Source organism: Myxocyprinus asiaticus, chromosome 25 (assembly GCF_019703515.2).
Source record: "Myxocyprinus asiaticus isolate MX2 ecotype Aquarium Trade chromosome 25, UBuf_Myxa_2, whole genome shotgun sequence".
NCBI lineage: Eukaryota > Metazoa > Chordata > Actinopteri > Cypriniformes > Catostomidae > Myxocyprinus > Myxocyprinus asiaticus.
In genome coordinates, this window is record NC_059368.1 from 12,190,097 (window position 1) to 12,212,021 (window position 21,925).

The following is a 21,925-nucleotide window of genomic DNA, read 5'->3' on the forward strand; positions in this document are numbered from 1 at the left end:
ATAATACTAATTAAGGATTAGACTAACCTTCTGTATGTGCCAGCTTATAAAAGGGGACTCAGCAGCCACCTTGTATAAGCCACATATAAGGCAGATGATGGTCTTTAAAATACTGAAAGGATGTTGTTCTTATCAAACATTGTTGGAATTCTGGATAGGCTTAAAGTCATTAATCATTAACATCCATAAATCTAACCAGCATGTGTTTTTTGTTTGTCTTTTGTCAAACCGATTTATTAAACCATATACATTTTATTGCAGTCAATAAAATACAGAAAACAGCTTCATTGTCAATTAGTGTCTATTATGCAATTTTCCATTAAATCAAAAAGTTATTTTAGTGAAGTTAATTTAAAGACATTCACTGTTTTGCTCAGCTGTTCTAAGTGTTGAGCCTGTATTAAATAATATTAATAATAATATTAGCAGCTCATTTTTCAAATATAGCAGTTGACATCATTGACAGCTGTTATCATGACTCTTCACTTGTGTGAATAAAACTGAAACAAAATCAGGAATTAGAATAATTTATTTGCCACTCTAGGAATGCAATATAATGTTGGTTCTGAACAGAAGACAACACAGCAGTACAAAATAGGTATCATTTTAGTAGCATTCTTTGTAGCTTGGGAAAGAGCATGGTAAAATATTGTCCATTTGACTAGAGGAGACTAAACACGATCAGTATATTGGACTAAAAACTCTCTCTCAAAAAGAAAGGAAAACTGGTCTATAAAATAGCCTTGTGCATAGGGAAAATCAAAATGAAATTAGTTAAGAACTTAGTTAAATGTTTGACTGCAGCTTATAGCTATGGTAAATAATTTGGACAGAAGTTGTTATGTCTTTTTGGAGATTAAAAAAATATATGTTTTGTGATGTATAACTTTATTATGGCCATTTAATATTGACATAAATGTTAATAAATTGTGTAGCAACTGTGCGTCTTTAAATTCAATATCGATGAAGTTGTCACATGAGGGTTACTGTGAGTCTATCTGATTCTGAACTGCAATAGACACCCCAAAGCAATAGGCGGCAGTGTCACATACACACAAAATAGAGCCAAAAACGTCATCTTTGTGAGACAGGAAGTTGTTGCAGCTAACGCGATGGCTGATTCTGGGTATGTATTTGCAGTTCACACGAAAATCGCAAACAATCTGCTTTGAATATCGAATCTATTTTTTCATGTTTAACATTTATTAGTGTCTATGTGATGCCTGTAATTGTTTAGTGCAATTATTTTTGTGGAAGATAGATTTTAAACCAAAGTATTTTGGTGATTATGAAGAGCTTGTTTTCACATGGAGCGACTGTCAAGCTGAGCTGAGATTGTTTTTACATATGTATATATATATATATATATATATATATATATGTATATACACACACACACACACACACACACACACACACACACACACACACACCCTGGCGCCAAAAGTTTGGAATAATGTACAGATTTTGCTGTTTCGGAAGGAAATTGGTACTTTAATTTAAAGCCTGACCGATATGGGATTTTTGAGACCGAAACTGATTTTAGAGGGGGAAAATTCACCAATTACCGATATGGTGGCTGATTTAGTTAATTTTTGAGCTGGAATGAAAACAGACCTTTTCTATGTGGATTGTTCACCGATTTTGCACCGATATGACTATGCAAAGGTACTCAGAAGGCTGCTTTCTTAAACAAATATTTTTATCAAAGAATATTTGACATTATTATTATACATTGTCAGCAAATTCTAGAAATGAACACTGAGAAAATAAAACTTTCAATCTGCCACGTTACTGACTGCACTGAAAAATTATAGCTGGCTAACAGCAAACAGATGTGATAAACATGAGTGACATGGTTCTCAGGGACAGGGTAAACGTTATATTAGTTATATTGAAAAGGAAAAATTATGGGGTCATTGTTTATTAACTTTCCAGTATGTATTTCACAAACTAGTTAGCAACTTACCGTGAAGACAGCGCTTAACTCCGCCCTGTCTGCAGAGCCACCGTCAGCCCAGCTCTGTAAACAATGGAGTCGGAGCACGCTCTGCTGGACAAACTACGTTATGACACCAAGTCTAAATCACCCCAAGCATTGTTTTCTGCATTATATGTTCTGAAAAAAAGTTTTCATATCTGTGCATATCAGTAAACACATACGCCAGTACCAATATATCTGTGAAAGGCTAATTGGCCGACCGATAAATACTTTAATTCACCAAAGTGGCATTCAACTGATCACAAGTATAGTCAGGACATTACTAGGGATGTGTGCTACGACTAATTTGACTGTCGTTTAAACGGAAGTTTTATAACCGACTAGTCTAAAGAGAAACCAACCTTCAGAAAACAGTAAAAAAAAAAAAAAATGTTATGCGACCCATTTAAAATACTTTATCTATTCCAAATCTGATGCTAAATTCCACTGAAAAGGGGCATTTATCTGCGATGTGCTCGCCTTGAATTATGATCATTCTACATTAAATATAGAACATGACATGCATTCACTGAATCAACATTAGCGAATATTTAATAGACATATTTAATTAAAACAATTGAATGAATAGTGCAGGATCAAAAAGCCTGTTCTAAACGGAAATCACCAAGTAAAATTTACTTAACATATTAAAACAGTCAGGACATTGTTGAAAATAATTAACAGGTAGACTAAGCCAAATCTATGAGAGAGAAAAAAAATGTGCTGAAAAGTTGCGTGTATTTCACGACGTGCAGTCATGCATTAGCCATTGATCTAATATGACAGCTGTTCGGTAAAGAACGTCAACCAATAACAGTTAAGATGTAAAAAAAAAAAAGTAGCAATAGGATAGAAAAAATATGCCTGTGATGTAGCCTAAAATAAACCTAATATATTCTAAACATGACGTGCACACAGAATAAAAGATAGTTTAACACGTTAAGCAGTCGGCACCTCGTTGAAAATAGCCTTCTTAATCAGCAGATTAAAAAAATTGCATACCTAGTCTAAAACAGTTATTTTCTAGGCTACTAACTCAAAAGCATAATTTTTTTGATGAGTAAAATTAACACATCGACATGGTCCGGTGAAATATGGGACTTGACTCACCTGAGGTGGCTGTCCTGCGCTTGATAAAGACTGCTCAGCGGAAGATGCACAGATGTAAAGAAGACTCAAATGTGAAAACATCCTTAGGGACTTTCAAAAATGTGGAAAGCCGATTCCCGCACCACCGAAGTGATTTCATAACTGCTTTGCTGAGTTTGCTTGTCTAGCGAGACGACATTTCTTGCACGCGCCACGAATGAGAGAGGGAAGAAGCACGCGCAGCCTGAGGTGAAATTAAACTCTGTATCTGCTCCAGATATCCTCTTTTTTTTTTAAAATAATATTTGTATTATTAATTCTATTTAAAATATGTAACATTAATATGACAGTAATTTAAGTGCAGCCTCTGTAAAAATATAAAGCAAATGTAAATGTGTAAAAATTATTATCAGTTTAATGGGGGGAAATATTAACCGACTAGTAATTCCAGTGTCGACTAGCAGCATCCGAACCATTTAGTCGACTAGTCAACTAGTCTCGCACATCCCTAGACATTACTGATGTAAAAAACAGCACCAACACTATTTGGAAAAAAAGTCATTTTTAATCATATCTAGACAGGCCCTGTGTCCAGCAGCATCACTCCCAACACCTTATCCTTGAGTAATCATGCTAAATTGCTAATTTGGTACTAAAAAAATCGCTTGCCATTATATCAAACACTGCTGAACGCTATTTGGTTCGTTAAATGAAGCTTAACATTGACTTTGTGTTTGTTTTTGAGTTGCCACAATATGCAATAGACTGGCATGTCTTAAGGTCAATATTAGGTCAAAAATGGCAAAAAAGAAACAGCTTTCTCTAGAAACTCATCAGTCAATCATTGTTTTGAGGAATGAAGGCTATCATAAAAAAGGTGTACACTACAGTCTTCAAAGACAAAGGACAACTGGCTCTAACAAGGACAGAAAGAGATGTGGAAGGCCCAGATGTAAAACTAAACAAGAGGATAAGTACATCAGAGCCTCTAGTTTGAGAAATAGACGCCTCACATGTCCTCAGCTGACAGCTTCATTGAATTCTCCCCACTCAACACCAGTTTCATGTACAATAGTAAAGACTCAGGGGTGCAGGCCTTATGGGAAGAATTGCAAAGAAAAAGCCACATTTGAAACAGAAAAACAAAAAGAAAAGGTTAGAGTGGGCAAAGAAACAGACATTGGACAACAGATAATTGGAAAAGAGTGTTATGGATCTTAACCCCATTCAGCATTTGTGGGATCAGTTAGACTGTAAGGTGCGTGAGAAGTGCCTGACAAGACAGCCACATCTATGGTAAGTGCTACAGGAAGTGTGGGGTGAAATGTCACCTGAGTATCTGGACAAACTGACAGCTAGAATGCCAAGGATCTGCAAAGCTGTCATTGCTGCACATGGAGGATTTTTTGATGAGAACTCTTTGAAATAGTTTAAATTGTAATAGTAATTTTTCACGTTATTAATGTCCTGACTATACATTGTGATCAGTTGAATGCCACTTTGGTTAATAAAAGTACCAATTTCTTTCCATAAGAACAAAATCTGTACATCATTCCAAACTTTTGCCTGCTATATATATATATATATATCGATTATGTCTTGGATTTGGGCTAGAGTCATAGCCGAAATCGTCCCAATTTCAGTAACAGAATGCAAAGATTTGAACACATGTTATGTCTTTGTCACTTGAAAAGGTGAGTTTACTCAAATTTGAGAAGATTTTACATTAAACTGATTTATTAATAATTAAAATGAATGAAAATGTTAAACTATGCATCTTTGATGTCTTTTGTTCAGAACTGAGAAAGTGATCAAGCTGGTTCCTGAGAACCTGCTCAAGAGACGCAAGGCATATCAGGCAATCAAAGCAACTCAAGCCAAACTTGCATTACAGCAGAAAAGAAAAGTAAGAATTCACTCCACAAAATGTACTTGTGTTAAAGGAATAGTTCACCCAAAAATGAAACTTCTCTCATCATTTACTCACGCTCATGCCACCCCAGATGTGTGTGACTTTCTTTCTTCTGCAGAACACTAAGATTTTCAGAAGAATGTCTCAGCTCTGTTGGTCCTTACATTGCAATTGAATAGTGGCCAGAACTTTGAAGCTCCAAAATGCACATAAAGGCAGCATAAAAGTAATCCAGACAACTCCAGTGGATAAATCCATATCTTCAGAAGAAATATAGGTGTGAGTGACAAATGAATCAATAGTTGTCCTTTTTTACTATAAATCTCCACCTTTTACCAGCCATGACCAGTAGGTGGCAATATGTAAAAATAATGCAAATCACCACAAAACAAAAGAATGAGGAAGTTGAGATTAATTGTAAAAAAAGGACTTAAATGTTGATATGTTTCTCACCCACACTTATCATATAGCTATTGAAAAATTGGATTAAATCACTGAAGTCGTTTAGATTACTTTAATGCTGTCTTTGTCCTTTTTGGAGCTTCAAAGTTCTGGCCAACATTCGTTTTCATTGTATGGACCAACAGAACTGAGATATTTGTGTTCAGCAGAAGAAAGAAAGTCATACACATCTGGGATGGCATGAGGGTGATTAAATAAGACCATTTTCATTTTTGGGTGAACTATCCCTTTAAATAGCAAACAGTTGTTTCAGAATAAGATTAAAAATTGTCGAAAAACATTTACTAGGTACAAAAGGGAATTCCTTTGAAGTTTAAGCGCTTGGAGGAATTCTTGAAGAACAGCAAGAGGAGACATCGAGATGAGGCACGGCTCGCAAGGCTCAAACAGAGACCTACCCCTGCCTTGCCACCAGCAAAGCACAGCTTGGTGTTTGCTGTCCGCATCAGAGAGTAATTCCCACTTACACTTTGTTCACATTGGTGTTCAGCTTTTTGTCTGTTAGGTCACTTGAGAGAAGGTGGTTTTGTGAGGGTTTAAACTTTGCTTATTGCTTTTAGGATCAAAGGTGTGAGCCCTCAAGTAAAGAAGCACATTCAGATGCTGAGGCTGAGGAAGATCTTCAGTGGCACCTTTGTGAAAGTTAGCAATACGTCTTTAAAAATGCTCAAGACTGTGGAGCCATATGTTGCATGGGGGTGAGATGATCATATGATGTTCTTTTGTTTGCATGTTATAAGGATTTCCAAAGTTATTTTGAGTTATTTAAACCACTGTCAGCTTCGTTCTCTCATGCCTCTCTTGAACTGCACTTACTTGATTTATTTTTTGACTTGACAGGTTTCCCAACTTGAAATCAGTCCGTGAGCTCATATTGAAAAGAGGTCAGGCAAAGATTAATAAGACAAAAGTTCCTCTTACTGACAACACACTCATAGAGCAGCATCTTGGTAAGTGTCATAATGAACATGATAGATACATTTCATTCAGTGGAACTTTTTGGAGTGCTTAACATAATGCACTGTTGTATCTCAACACGCAGACTTCTTGCATTCATACCGATGACTTAAGGTTTAAGAAAATGTTCAGACTTATATTTGTGTTTCAAGGACAATATGGGATCATCTGTTTAGAGGATCTTATCCATGAGATCTACTCTGCTGGAAAGAACTTCAGAGTTGTAAACAACTTCCTGTGGCCATTCCGTTTGTCTGTACCACGACATGCTGCTAGAGACAAAGTTGGATTAATGAAAGATGTTGGTGACCCTGGACCCAGAGCTGAGGACATAAACAGAGTCATCAGGAAACTCAACTGAGCTAATGGACTCTCATGGAGGCAACCCTTTTGTTGTGTTGCCTCCATTAAAAAAAAAAAAAAAAAAAAACTGAAATCTTTCTAGTGTTGTGCAGGTCTATTTTAAGGTATTCACTATTTCCACATAGGGTAGTGACCTCAAGATACTTCAGATTGCTGTACCCGAAAGGAGAGGTCAGAGCTAAATTAAGAAATGCTCTCTTAACTGTGTTCATTTAAATTGTGGTGTCCTTTGAATAATTCAAATAACATGTTTGAAAATGCATAATGCTGTGTAATTTGCTCATTTTCTTTGTAAACATTCTTTATTTGACCTGAGTTCATAAAAAGTTTATAATGCATTTTTATTAAACGATGCAAAAATTAACTTTGTTTATTTTTATGGTTTTATCGTGAGCTTTTCTGAATTGTGGGACTGACCGATATGCAGATGTGCAGGGACTTTGTGTGATTAAAGGATTTAATTTTTTTTTTACTTTTTATGGGATGTGCTAAAAATGGTCTAAGTTATGTTTCTATTGTGGATGAAAGGAAATCCTAGCATACTGATGTGAAAATAAGATGAAGATATTGTCATTAGTCTCTATTGAATGTTTTGATGGCATTACAAAATAACTAGATGGTTAGGTCAGTCCACCAATAGTGTTGAAACATTTCTGCATCATGGAGTCTGAAATATTTATCTTGCTTATAAATGGGAAGATATGAAACATTAGAAAACAACAAAAACTCATAATTTTTGCACTGGAAGATTAAAACTATCACTAGCTAGCGGGGTACCTCCTCTTCTCTATATACATGACATCACTGGGTCCTGTCATTTGGACACATGGCTTTTCATATCATTCCTTTGTCGATGACACACAACTACCTTCTCATTCCAGCCTGACGATCATACGGTAGCTGCATGGATCTCAGCCTTCCTGGTAGACATCTTGTGCTGGATGAAAGAACACCACCCTTAACTTTATGTTTCAGTTACACTTGTCAATGATTACACCATCCAGGACAGCCAGAAGTCTTGGGGTAGCGTTTGACAATCAGTTGAACTTCACAGACCACATCGCAAAGACAGCTCGATTATGCAGATGTGTACTGTACAACATTAAGAAGATCAGACCTTTTCTATCTGAGCATGCTACACAACTTCTTGTTTAAGCTCTTGTCATATCTAGACTAGACTACTGCAATGCTCTTCTGGCAGGACTTCCTGCATGTACAGTCAGACCTCTGCAAATGTTCCAGGACCTGCCGGCATACATTTTTTTTTTTCAACGAGCCCTGGAGAGCGCATGTCACACCTCTCTTCATCGGACTGCACTGGCTGCCAATGGTTGCTCACGTCAAGTTCAAGACATTGATGCTGAACTGCCACCGGTTCCACACCTATCTACACTTACTACTACAAGTCTATGTGCCCTCCAGAAGCTTGCGATCGGCAGGTGAGCGGTGCCTCGTGGTGCCATCTCACAGAGGCTCAAAATCCCTTTCTCTGACTTGCACTTCTATGGTTCCTCTCTGGTGGAATGACCTTCCGAACTCCACCTGAGCAGCAGAATTCTCTAACTACTTTCAAGCAACATACTGTATAAAGACACATCTCTTTCGTGAGCACTTGATCCAATCCTACTATTGCACTGTCCCCCATTTATTTTTTAATAAAAAATTAAAATCCTAAAAAGAACGTTTCTAAAACGTAAAAAACACGTTTGGAGGAACATTCTGTTTGTTGGGAATGTAATTAAGTGCATACTAATAAGTCATAAGTAACTAATATGCAGAGTTGTGATTTATATTGTATTCAGCATTCTAAGTTATTAATGGAGGACATCTTTCTGTAAAAAACAACAACAACAACAAAAAAAAACATTCTAAGCCTGAAGTTTAAAAATGACTCTGTGTAATAAACGTAGCGTAGAAGCATGATGACGGTGCCGGGTGACGTCAGAAGCACATGTGAATCAGCCATAAGGCGACCTTTACAGTGATGTCAAGGAGAGAAGGGGTGGTCTGAAATGTAGGGACATGCTAAAACCTTCCACCACCATTCATCGCTCATTATTCATCGGATGAACTCTGACCAAGGTAAGACAATGCATGGTGGCTGAACATAATGAATGACAAGGTCGCCTAAAACACTGTCTTAACTGGAAGCGCGCGTGTTGCATACACTGCCTCGTCGATTATAATGGGAACATTGCGAATGTATTGCATCGCTAGCAGAATACTTCCAGTGTAAAGCCGCCGTGATGACCATGGATGTGGCGTGGTGACGAAACGGTGTCACATCTTTACATCAGCAAAGGTCGGGTTAACACGCATGGTATTTCCTACCAGCAGAAGCCTGTGTTACTCAGCTAAGAAAAGCCTGCAAGAGTAAACACTAGCGTGGATAAACTGTACACTGGGTCAGTGGTTTTCGTTCTAAGGTTTGTTTGGTTATAATAAATAAAATATAAACTAAAGATAACGTTCATAGAACGTTGGTTCCCAAAATAAAACCAATAGATTCATGCATGTAACTTTTGTAACTACGAAATAAAATATTCAGAGGCACAATTTAGCACACCATTCTGTCTCGAGCTCGTAGCTCTGTTGCTGGCGCGGTGCGCGTGGATAGTGTCATTGATCGGTAATACTGTAAGTCTTTCGCGTCGTTTTACTGAATGCCGTTTTTATTTGCTTTCTGATTATTTAAGCACATCTGCTGACCTTTTCTGTTACGATTGCAATTGTGATTCACTTTTAAGCAGCGTTATATTCCGCCATTAAAAAAAAAAAACATGGGGAAAGTGGCGTGTTGTCATCAATAGCACGTGCGACATGTCAGTGTTTACAATACATAGCTTTTCCCATACATATAGGCTTTATTAACTATACTTAATCTATAAAATGATTACTTTTAACCTCATATTATTTGTCTAAAATCTAGATTGTGTTTTTATTGAAATATTGTAGCATTATTATTATTGAAGTAACCATCCTAAAGTGTCCATTAATGTAGGTTCAAAGGAGCCTTGGTTGAACATTAGCTGCTATTGATGTATGCCTGCCAGGACGATGTAATTGCTAGAAGTGATTGCTCAGATTGGTGAATAGTAGGGCTGCCCCCGACCAAAGATTTTCCTAGTCGACTAGTAATCGTTAGTTTAAGCCATTAGTCGACTAGCTGTCGCACGTTTATGATATTAATTTAATTAATTTAATTACTTAAATTTATATTTTTTGGGGGGCATCAGGAAATAGTTTGAGTTCCAGTTCCAGTAGCATTGCTAACACTGTTCTACATTACAGAGAAATACTAAACCGTAATAATTTTACAAGAGCACACACGAAGCGAGCCGCAGGGACACCAGCAAAAGCGGTAATGATTCTGAATGTGTCGGGAAAAACAGCAAGGAGACTGTCTGAACATTTAGTTAATTTATAGAGAGAAATGCACATTAAGTTAAACATGCAGTAAGCGAGGTACTAATTTAGCCTCCCCACGGACACTTGGATAAGCGTAATAGCGCATATTTATCTAGCTTATCTAACGTTAGAGCGAGCGGACATGCTAAGTGGCTAACGTTAGGCTACTTATATGTTTCAAATGATAAGCCATGTTTGAGGTCAATGAATGATAGGCAAACGTTTGCCTGCAGAGTTTGCATGTCACCTTCTTGGGGTCATCTTTTACCCTCGAAATGATCCCACACTTTGGATTTCCTGTCCGACATAATTAATTACCGCATGGACCAGCCTTGTAAACGATAATGTCTGTCCGTCACTGACTGTGTGACTTCGCCACTTCCTGTGGAGTTTTTTTTTTTTCTGCGACCAATCGACCAATCAAAACTTGGTCGACCAAGACTCTTTTCATCGACTAATGTTTGGTCGACTATTAGGGGGCAGCTCTAGTGAATAGGCATTAGCATTTTGACCATCACGTTATGTTTGAGTGTATCACATCATAATTGTATGCACCATGGCTTGAATTTAATATAATTGAAACATTCCTGTAATTCAAGTCAAGTGAATGTCACAATGGAGTTGCTTCTCTTACAGCATGAGGCATCTACAAATCCACAGAATCAAGATTATTGCTAATTTAATTTTTTAATTATGTGCTTTGTACTTGAGTTTTTGGTACACCTTATCCACAGACAGTACTCAATCTCTCATATCAGCAAGTCACCAGGCGGGTTAAAATATTCTGCCTGGCATTTTAGGCAAGGAAGAGGTGAAATACTCATGGCTGGCAGATGAAAAATGGGCTTCATGTTCAGCCAGAAAACAAGTGCTAAGGATTTTGGCTTATCCTAGTTTAGGTTTACGGTATATTTGTTTCTTGGAATGTCACTTTCCAAACTCTGTTATACTCGAAACTCTCAAGTCAAATCAAAATTTATTTCTATAGCACATTTTAAAAGTAACAGAGTTGTGCCAAAGTGCTGTACAATAAAACATTGAACATATAAAAAGAAAGCATTAAAGGAAAACATGCAGCGTACAAAATATAAACACATTAAATAAAATACAATCAGAAAACGTCAACATAAAACCCTTAAATTAATCTTAATCAAAAGCCAGAGAGAACAAATAAGATTTAAAAGCCGATTTAAAACTAGCTAGTGAAGGAGCAAACCTCACATTTACGGGCAGACTGTTCCAAAGTTTAGGTGCTGCAGCAGAGAAGGCCCGACCACCCTTAGTTTTACAGCAACAACGTGGGATGTTTAAGAGAAGCTGATTAATAGACCTAAGTGCTCTTTGGGGAGAGTAAGGAATCAGAAGGTCACTAATGTATTTTGGTGCGACACCAGATAAAGCTTTGTACACAAAAACAGCAATTTTAAAATCGATTCTAAACTTTACAGGAAGCCAATGTATAGTCGCTAAAATGGGAGAAATGTGATCCCTCTTTTTTGTTCCGGTAAGAAGTCTCGCTGCAGCATTTTGGACAATTTGCAGGCTCCAAATCTTTCGGGGGTAGAAACCGTTTTAATTTCGCAACCAATCTCAGATGAAAGAAACTGCCCTTTACCACTGTACTGATTTGTTTCTCAAAATTTAGTGACGAATCAAATGTAACCCCAAGATTTTTTACACAAGGTTGAACACTGGCAGAAAGAGAACCTAAATTAAAAACAGATGGAGACCTGGAGGGGCCTAAAATCAGAATTTCGATTTTGCTTTCATTTAATTGCAAAGAATTATTAGCCATCCAACATTTGATCTCCTCAAAACAGTCGCAAAGTGTGTCCAAAGGATAACTACTGTCAGTTTTAGCTGGTAGATAAAATTGTGTATCGTCAGCATAGCAGTGGTAGAAGATCTTATATTTCTTAAAAATGACACCCAAGGGGAGCATATAAAGTGAAAAGAGAAGAGGGCCTAAAATGGACCCTTGGGGCACATCGCATAATAGGGGAACCGACGCAGAAGAAAACTTCCCAATGCTCACTGAGAAGGTTCTATCTTTGAGGTAAGAGGCCAACCATTGCAGGGCAACACCCTGAATACCCACCACCTTTTCCAACCGATGTAACGGAATACTATGATCGATTGTATCGAATGCAGCGCTTAAATCCAACAAGACAAGCACCGCATACGAACCAGTATCGAGAACTTGCAACAGGTCATTGCTGACCTTCAACAGTGCATCTCTGTGCACTGAGCAAAGTGTTAAAATATATTTTCTACTCACTTTCCAGCAATAATAAAAACATGCATCTTTAAAATATATATTCTTTAAACTGAGCCAAGAGGTTGGCATGTGACATTTCGATCTTTTATTGGTCACTCGTCCTCTCTTCATAGAAATTTGCAAGTCAGAGTTAACTAAACTTGAACTTTTGATATTCAGCATATTATGAAATTTCTATGCATGAGCTTGCGTTTCTGGTCTTCCACATTCAGATGCATTTAAATGGGAGTGAATGGAGCACGAAGTGAAGTGTGACCACCCCTTTACAATCAACTCATACAACAATGGCCTATCATCCATTTTGCATATGATTCTGGTACAGGGTTCCCACAGTCATGGAAAACCTGGAAATGTCAGGGAATTTAAAAATTGTGATTTCCAGGTCTGGAAAAGTCATGGAAATTAATAAAATCTTCAAATTCATGGAAAAATAATGGACATTTTTCATAGTTAATATAATTTTATTTATTATGCTCTGTCCTAAAATATTTAATCGGGTTGTTACGTTGCACTGGATTGAAACACGGTGAAGAGTTTAAAATATATCATGTTATTTAGAATACCTAACCCAGGACTCGACAATAAGGACTGCCTGATGGCCCGCACATTCCACAGTTCACAATCACAGTGCACGAAATTCCCAATTTTTTCGTTTTAACATGTTGTTGAAAATTAGCAGTCCACACATTGGAACACATGAAATCAACAGTTCATTTCTATAAGACTATAAATCCATCTCTGTCCGTGCATTTCTCTCTCATCTCTCCATGCAGCGTAGACAACTGTTTAACGTGCACACACACTCAGACAGGACAGAGCACAAGTAATGTTCCCACAGTAAAAAAAGCGCAGTTTCTCCCATTATTTTGCTTTAGAGATGAAGCACTGAATAAAACCTAATAAACTTTGTTAAACCCCGGTTATACATAAGTATGGCTGGAAATCTGAGCTGCTAAGTATCCAAAATGCAAGTAGGCCTATACATTTAGGTAATGATTTTCAAAATGTAAACATTAATTTGACATGCTAATGGCGTTTGATATGAATAGAAGCAAAATCACTATGGTTATTATTATTTTCAGAGCTGTTCAGCTGCAGGGGGAAGATGACTATTTAAAACAGTCTACTTCATATCTTTCTCATAACACCTGTTACATTTGTTTGTTTCTGGATTGTACAGATACTTTCTTACTGTGCTTTGTGTATCAGTCAGAGTTGGTCTTGTTTGGGTTGTCTAATTTCAAGTTTATATCCACATTTATAGATAGATAATTTATAGATTAAGCCTGATATCTGCAGTACTTACTGTATATTACACATTACAACTGATTTAGTAGCAAGGTCTTCTCTCACAGGGGTTCATATGTTTATTAGGCTACATTCAGACAGTAATCAGATCTTTCACTCAGTGACTAAATCTTTAATCCTGCTTGTAAAAAATTACGCAGAGTTTAAAAGTTGACAGCAAGACTAAATGGGTGATGGAAAACCCATCATTTGCTTCACAGAAATCTTCACTTAAAAACATACGTAAATGGCTGGACGGCTGAGGTTAATATGATGTATTTGAATTGTGAATTTATATTTGTACAGCACTGATATAGGGTTACATAAGGCATAAATCATATCTTGCAAATTATAAATGTGATACAATTTGGGGGAAGTTGTCTTAAAAATGTGTATTTATCACAAAAAAAAATTAGCTTCAGACACATTTTTTAAAGACATGATGGTAAAAGCAGCTATTTTTGTGTTAGGGTCAGTGAAAATTTTGGAAGGGCAAGTAAAAATCTGAACCACTAGCCTGACCGGGCCAGTAGAAACGATCCTTAGTGTTGAGTTCTGCCTGACCAATTAAAGACAACGATGTGCCACTAATCTCCGCCCATTTTGGATTCAAGCAATATGTTCATATGGATTTAATTTAAAATGAAATGTTTTCAGTTGAACTTTTATCAAAAATGTTGTGGTTTTGTTTTTAACAAATTTGTAAGATTTCCGTGCCATTTTCAGAATGAAAGGCTAAATGTTTGGCCATGGAAATTAGCTTTCAAGTCATGGAAAATTCATGGAAATTCATTGGTTGAAAAGAGTGGGAACCTTGTCTGGTAGAATGTTGTTTAATGAATCATGGTTCAGAATAACATTATGGACATCTGTGAAATGCGTTTTATTTGTCATGCAGCAGACTTCTGATCCAAAGCCAGTACTTAGAGGCTCAATCCTGGCTAGCTGAATGATACATAGTGATAGGGTAATTAGGACTGAAACCTCAACAACTCCAGTTTATGGGTGACCCTTTTTTTTTGTTTTTTTTTTGTTTGTTTTTTGGTTAGGTATTAGTAGCCCCTATAAGTTGGACATTTCATTTTTAAAGGCAAAAATAAGCAGGCCTAAGCAGGATTTTACATTTAATGTTCAAATGTATTTATGTCTTCGGTAGGGGTGCAGCGGTTAAAATTTCTCACAGTTCAGTTTGTATCACGGTTTTAGGGTCACAGTTTTGGTACAGTTTGGTATTTGCTATGTTCAGATAAAAAATATTGCTTCCATATCCAAAGTAAGAATACTGTACAGTTGTGCTCAGAAGTTTGCATACCCTGGCAGAAATTGTGAAATTATGGCTTTGATTTTGAAAACATAACTGATCATGCCTTTTATTTAAGGATAGTGATCATATGAAGCCATTTATTATCACATAGTTGATTGGCTCCTTTTTAAATCATAATGATAACAGAAATCACCTAAATGGCCCTGATCAAAAGTTTACATACCCTTGAATGTTTGGCCTTGTTACAGACACACAATGTGACACACACAGGTTTAAATGGCAATTAAAGGTTAGTTTCCCACACCTGTGGCTTTTAAAATTGCAATTAGTGTTTGTGTATAAATAGTCAATGAGTTTGTTAACTCTCACATGGATGCACTGAGCAGGCTAGATACTGAGCCATGGAGAGCAGAAAAGAACTGTCAAAAGACCTGCGTAACAAGGTAATGGAACTTTATAAAGATGGAAAAGGATATAAAAAGATATCCAACGCCTTGAAAATGCCAGTCATTACTGTTCAGTCACTTATTAAGAAGTGGAAAATTCAGGGATCTCTTGATACCATGCCAAGGTCAGGTAGACCAAGAAAGATTTCAGCCACAACTGCCAGAAGAATTGTTTGGGATACAACAATGTAGTGGTGGTGGCGTAGTGGGCTAAAGCACATAACTGGTAATCCCCACAGCCACCACCATTGTGTCCTTGAGCAAGGCACTTAACTCTAGGTTGCTCCAGAGGGATTGTCCCTGTAATAAGTGCACTGTAAGTCGCTTTGGATAAAAGCGTCTGCCAAATGCATAAATGTAAATTTAATGTAAATGGATACAAAGAAAAACCCACAGGTAACCTCAGGAGAAATACAGGCTACTCTGGAAAAAGACGGTGTGGTTGTTTCAAGGAGCACAATACGACGATACTTGAACAAAAATGAGCTGCATGGGCGAGTTGCCAGAAAGAAGCCTTTACTGCGCAAATGCCACAAAAAAGCCTGGTTACAATATGCCCGACAACACCTTGACATGCCTCACAGCTTCTGGCACACTGTAATTTGGAGTGACGAGACCAAAATAGAGCTTTATGGTCACAACCATAAGCGCTATGTTTGGAGAGGGGTCAACAAGGCCTATAGTGAAAAGAATACCATCCCCACTGTGAAGCATGGTGGTGGCTCACTGATGTTTTGGGGTTGTGTGAGCTCTAAAGGCACGGGGAATCTTGTGAAAATTGATGGCAAGATGAATGCAGCATGTTATCAGAAAATACTGGCCAAGTTGACCCTCCAATGGTTACAGCAGAAAAAGGTGAAGGTTCTGGAGTGGCCATCACAGTCTCCTGACCTTAATGTCATCGATCCACTCTCAAACGTGTGGTTCGTGCAAGACGACCAAAGACTTTGCATGACCTGGAGGCATTTTGCCAAGTTGAATGGGCAGCTATACCACCTGCAAGAATTTACGGCCTCATACACAACTATTACAAAAGAATGCATGCTGTCATTGATGCTAAAGGGGGCAATACACAGTATTAAGAACTAAGGGTATGCAGACTTTTGAACAGGGGTCATTTCATTTTTTTCTTTGTTGCCATGTTTTGTTTTATGATTGTGCCAATCGGAGCGGTTTCTCACACAGTAAAACAGTATCGGGATATTTACGAATACAGAGAACAAAGAGTCTTTTCTCATCCCATTCTCCCAGTTATGGGGAGCTGTAACACTGAGCAGTTCGGCTGCATAAGTCAGTGAATTGAGTGAGTATTTCACCCTGTGTATCATGTCGGGTCCAGTGGAAGACTAGTCTTATAATCCCTCTGCCTAAACGTGTTTACTGATTTTTTTAATGCAGTGTGTATTAACACATGAATCAACCGCGTTTCACTCAACTGAATGTTAACCTCATATTACTTTAAAACACTAAATGTGCATGCACGTTAGCGAGTTGATTGACAGACAATGTCTGTATCTAGAAGGTGATGGGCTCTTCTACCTGCAAGGCGGGACTTCCTTTCTACATCCATTGACTGTTGGGTGCTAGAGCTTCTTGGTTGGGCGTTCTAATTTCTCTCATTCATTTAAATAGAAGTGACTCGTCTCTCTGCTAAATAGTCTCTGGCCTCACCCTCTGTAGAAATACAATGCCAATCATGCACTACCTCTCCTCCCTGAAGTTTGCACACTTTTACTCCTGATTTCTCGCAATACAGGGACAGTAGAGGTGTACAAAAGCAACGTGTTACTTTATTTAAAAAGTAACTCAGATATTATGGTCTAAAATAAAAAATATTGTGTTACTTTACTGAAAAAAGTAATCTGATTACGTAACGTGCGTGACTTTTATCACATTACCCCCAATACTTGTCATGAAGTTGACCCACGTGAAACACAGGCAGAGCGTATCCATTTACAGATCCATTAAGGTGCATTAGCGGTAGTTGTAACTGTGCGTCTCTATTTGACGCTTTGTTTTCTTTGCCAAACCTTGTGCTCCAGATGCGTCATTAAATTTGAGGTGAACCGTGGTGCCAGTGCTTACTAAACCGTGGGTTGTGAACCGTATGGTTCATTTTTTTACCAAGAACCATTACAACCCTAGTCTTCTGTGTTTGCCTTTTAGTCTAATGTAAAGTTGATGTTGATCTCAAATCTCTCAAATCCTGGAGGGCTGCAGCAATGACTTTTCAGGGATTGATGATGTTCCTTGGCCCTTTGCCTAGCTGTGAGCCTGGTATTTTAAAGAAATATTCTGGGTTCAATACAAGTTAAGCTCAATCAACAGCATTTGTGGCATAATGTTGATTACAACAAAAATAATTTCGACTCATCTCTCCTTTTCTTTAAAAAAAGCAAAAATGGAGGTTACAGTGAGCCGTTTACAAAGGAAGTGAATGGGGCCAATTTTTGGAGGGTTTAAAGGCAGAAATGTGAAGCTTATAATTTTCTTAAAGCACTTATATAAATTCTTCAGTCAAAACATATTAATTATGTGAGCTGTAAAGTTGTATAAATTGTCATTTTTACAGTCATTTTAGGGTTTGTTGACATAACTTCATCATAGCAACGAAGTTGTGAAATTGGCTGTATCTTTACACAGAAAAAGTTGTGATTTTATCACATTAAAATCATGTTTACACGCACATTGTTTATGTCTTGTGGCTAAACTTTTAAAACAGTGTGCATTTTAACGTTCAAAAATTGGCCCCCATTCACTGCCATTGTAAGTGTCTCACTGTAACCCAGATTTTTGCTTTTTTTAAAGGAAAGGAGGGGCAAGTCAAAATAAATTTTTGTGCAGAGCAATATTATGCCGCAAATGCTGTTGATTTAGCTTAACTTGTAATGAACCCGGAATATTCCTTTAAGAATCATAGCAGCTTTTCACAATATTGTTTTCAGCAATACTATAATTCATGCCAACTTGTACTATTCATTTTCATTGTCCTGTTTTATTTCCTGTTTTCTGATTAACTAGTCAGAAATTATTGGAATGATGCAAAACAACAGTCTTTTGAGTCTCTTTATTAGGATTTTGGCTTTGTATGAAAGTTTTTAAGTATATGGTATTGCTTTTTAGCAGTTACAAGATAAGTAAGCCATTCTTGCCTTATAAGACCACAACTGAGTTTTCGATGCCCTTATTTTTTTTAAGTTAAGGATAAATTGTAGTGGCACTCATGCTGAACAAGGACAAATAATGGGACAGTTGGATTATGCAATGTCTAGAGCTGCTGATATTTACTATATGATTGCCATGTCATGGTACATTGTGTATTAAACTGGGTTCTGTGTGCTGTTGGTGGTTGATGACTCATAAGCTGTGTTTAACGGTTTGTATGCTACAGTAGCAGGCTTGATCTTAGAGGCTAAGGAAAATCAAACAGACATTTTGCTGTTTCTTTATCCCATTGTTTGATCTTCAAAAGCCTTGAGCGCATCTAGGTTTGTCCCTGATTTATTTATTTATTTTTTGTCTGGATATGTCTGATTTTGGATCCATCGTGGATTTTGTTTCTTTACAGCACTGGAATTAGAGCGTAGCAATTTGGTAGTATTGCAGTGCAATTTTGAAAGAATCTAGATACACAATCGTTTTTCACTGCAAATGGGTTGACAAATCATCTTAGGTCAATGTGTCCTTGTGTTTTTCTTCACTGTTCTGCAGATAGGAAACCATGTGTCCTCTCTTTTTTCTCAAATAGGGCCTAAGAAAGTAGAGAGATTAAATTGGTCTGAATAAGGAAGCAAATGCAGAAAGAACCCAAACATCTCCAGTGCAGTGCTGTTATCGGAGTCAAAAAGGGCCTTCTAGGTCAGAGTCTTTAACCCATGTCCTTATCATGACACATGTGAGTTATGTCTATTGGCAAACTAGCAAAGACAACAGACTTTCTTGTGATTTCACAAATGAATAATGAATTTAGTAGATGAGTGTTGTCAAGTCATTTTATTTGTATAGCACTTTTCACAACACACATTGTTTCAAAGCAGCTTTACAAGAAATCATGTTTTAACAGACAATGAAACTGTAATATCTGTAAAGTCTTAGAGTCATCATTGTGTAGTTTCATTAAATATAATTGTAAATTGTGTATAAAAAATAAATAATTAAATAATAATTGCATTTAGAACCCCTGTGAGCAAGGCGACTGTGGCAAGGAACACAAAACTCCATAAGATGTTGGTTAATGGAGAAAAATAACCTTGGGAGAAACCAGGCTCACTGTGGGGGCCAGTTCCACTCTGGCTAAACAGCATGAATGTAATGCAAATATTAGTTATTTGTTTGCAGTGCAAGTCATGGTTTAAAATGTGTAAACTAAGTAAGTGTTAAGGGTCAGTGTTTAAACAAAGACTTTTTATGAACTGTAAGATTAATGACTGATGTCTTTGTATTGTTTGTGCACTGGAAGCTTCTGTCACCAAGACAAATTCCTTGTATGTGTAAGCATATTTGGCAATAAAGCTCATTCTGATTCTGAATTCGGAGGATGCATTAATTGATTGTCTGTAATCCATTTCAAGAGTGTAGTCCATCAATAGACAAAGGTGATGCCGGCAGAGATCAATGAGGTGCATCGCAGTTCAACCGGCAGGTCATTCGGTGAGGTTCGGTGTGGTCCATCCTAAGTCCAAGTTTCAGGCAGTGACATATGAAGTATCTGATTGACGTGTTGTGCGTGGTATAGGGCTGCACAATTAATCGAAAAACCAATCGCGATTACGATTATGGCTGCCATGATTATGTAATCGTGAAAACTGATGATTACAGCGTTCAATTTGGCTGTGTCTCGTTTTGAAGGATGTGTCCCCCGGAGGTCGCATTTGTCGGCCGCATACGTCATCGAGGCTGTCTCGTTTCAGAAAAGCGAGTAGGACACTTCGAATGCAGTCTTTCAGTGCGAACTTCTTTCACGGGAATTCGGAGGATGCATGAGGTGTATCCTTCGTGGGCTCTCACAACCCACAATTCTTTGCTTCAACGGAAATGTCTAAAAAAAAATGACGCCAATTTGCCGTAAATATGATGTTCAAACGCAAGGAATGTTAATTCCCAAATTGAAGTACCTCAGTAGATGGGTGCAGAGTATATAATATGTATAATTATATTAATATATAATTAAAATAAAGTATAAGACTAAAAGTACAACTGTAAAATCTATTTTCTTTTCTCTTTATATCATTATAACTCTCCTAAAATGGACCTCATACATTCCCTTCCAGAGGGACTTTGTTCCCTTCTCACTCAAAGTGCTCGCGCTTGTTAAAGAGTGGCATGCTGTCATAGCAACCATGTTACGTTCCGTTTCCGTTTGTCCTACGAATACCGTCTCGTTTAAACGAGACTTGTTTAAAGGAGGACACTCGGTATACTGCAGCCTTCAAAGGACGCGTCCTACCTAGCACGCAGCCTTCGAAACGAGACACAGCCTTTAAGTCTGCTCCTGTTGCATCAATGGTTTCTATTTACAACGTGTTTTTGCAGCGGTTGAGTATTCTAACCAATAGCTAACATGTCCGTTGAGTAATGTAATGGCAATGGCCAATCAGAGCCGCTTAGACTAGTGCTCCGTCCTATCAGTAATGACAACTGATCCAAATGCGCAAGTTTTAAACTGTCTGAATGCCCAGACGCTTGCTTTATGTTCTAGCTCTGTTCGCGTGGCACACGAAAATTAATACTGAAGAAACATCACCTGACACTCGTAAAGAAGCTGTAGAACAAGAGCGAAAAGCACTTTGGAATTATTTTGGATTCATTGCATATTGCACCGCTCGCTTTGAACGTAGATGTTAAATACACTGCAAATGAGCAACACGAAAACTAGAACGGGATCGTTTTAATCAAGGCACAGACGCGGTGTAATTAATTGATTTATTATGCTCATTAGACAGCTTTGTTTTTAATGAGAGCATTTGCGAGAGTGCAGAACATTGTGCGGAGCGTCACTGAGCTTGAGTCGAAATGCAATCAGTGTTAACCTGCAGTGAGTGACAGCAGTCATTCTAATGGGAGAGTTTGTCGCGTTGCTTGATTTCTGTGTACAATTTATTAAAAATGTAATAACAGTTTTGTTTTGTCATGTTAATAAGTAGGCCAATGTGAGATTGATTTGTACAAAATAGCAATAAAGTAATTCAGCTTAACTGTTCCAAGTGTGTTTTGGAGGTGTAGCCAACATAAAGAATATGGCTTGAATAGCATATTTCAGGAATCACCGTCATTGTTATCGCATCTGCTCTAATAAGACCCATTTGCCACGCAGCTGGTATTGTTAGATTTAACATTTTCACGAATCGCACAAACTCTGATAGCAAATTACTGTTTTTAATTCCCAAAGTGCAACCACTGAGGCCAAAAATGATCTAACGATGATTTTACATGAACAAGATCACCATTGAAGATCTAACGGGATATCCCGTTAGTTCTT

The 21,925-nt window shown here is 37.5% G+C and overlaps 2 protein-coding genes across 2 annotated transcripts in view; both read left to right on the forward strand.

Annotated features, from left to right (window-relative positions):
* Positions 1-1,069: 1,069 nt before the first annotated feature.
* On the forward strand, positions 1,070-7,128 carry LOC127415711 (60S ribosomal protein L7-like 1). The gene is made up of 6 exons (XM_051654544.1): positions 1,070-1,126; positions 4,868-4,976; positions 5,733-5,896; positions 6,005-6,142; positions 6,285-6,394; positions 6,554-7,128. Exons 1-6 carry the CDS (start codon positions 1,113-1,115, stop codon positions 6,760-6,762), a joined length of 744 nt encoding a protein of 247 aa, XP_051510504.1. The 5' UTR covers positions 1,070-1,112; the 3' UTR covers positions 6,763-7,128.
* A 1,599-nt stretch (positions 7,129-8,727) lies between these two features.
* The window catches only part of LOC127415707 (sodium-dependent multivitamin transporter-like), a 43,812-nt gene continuing 30,614 nt past the window's right edge, over positions 8,728-21,925 (forward strand). The window contains exon 1 of the mRNA XM_051654540.1: positions 8,728-8,846. The gene's annotated coding sequence lies outside the window, so the exon portion shown is untranslated. The remainder of the gene's footprint in view (positions 8,847-21,925) is intronic.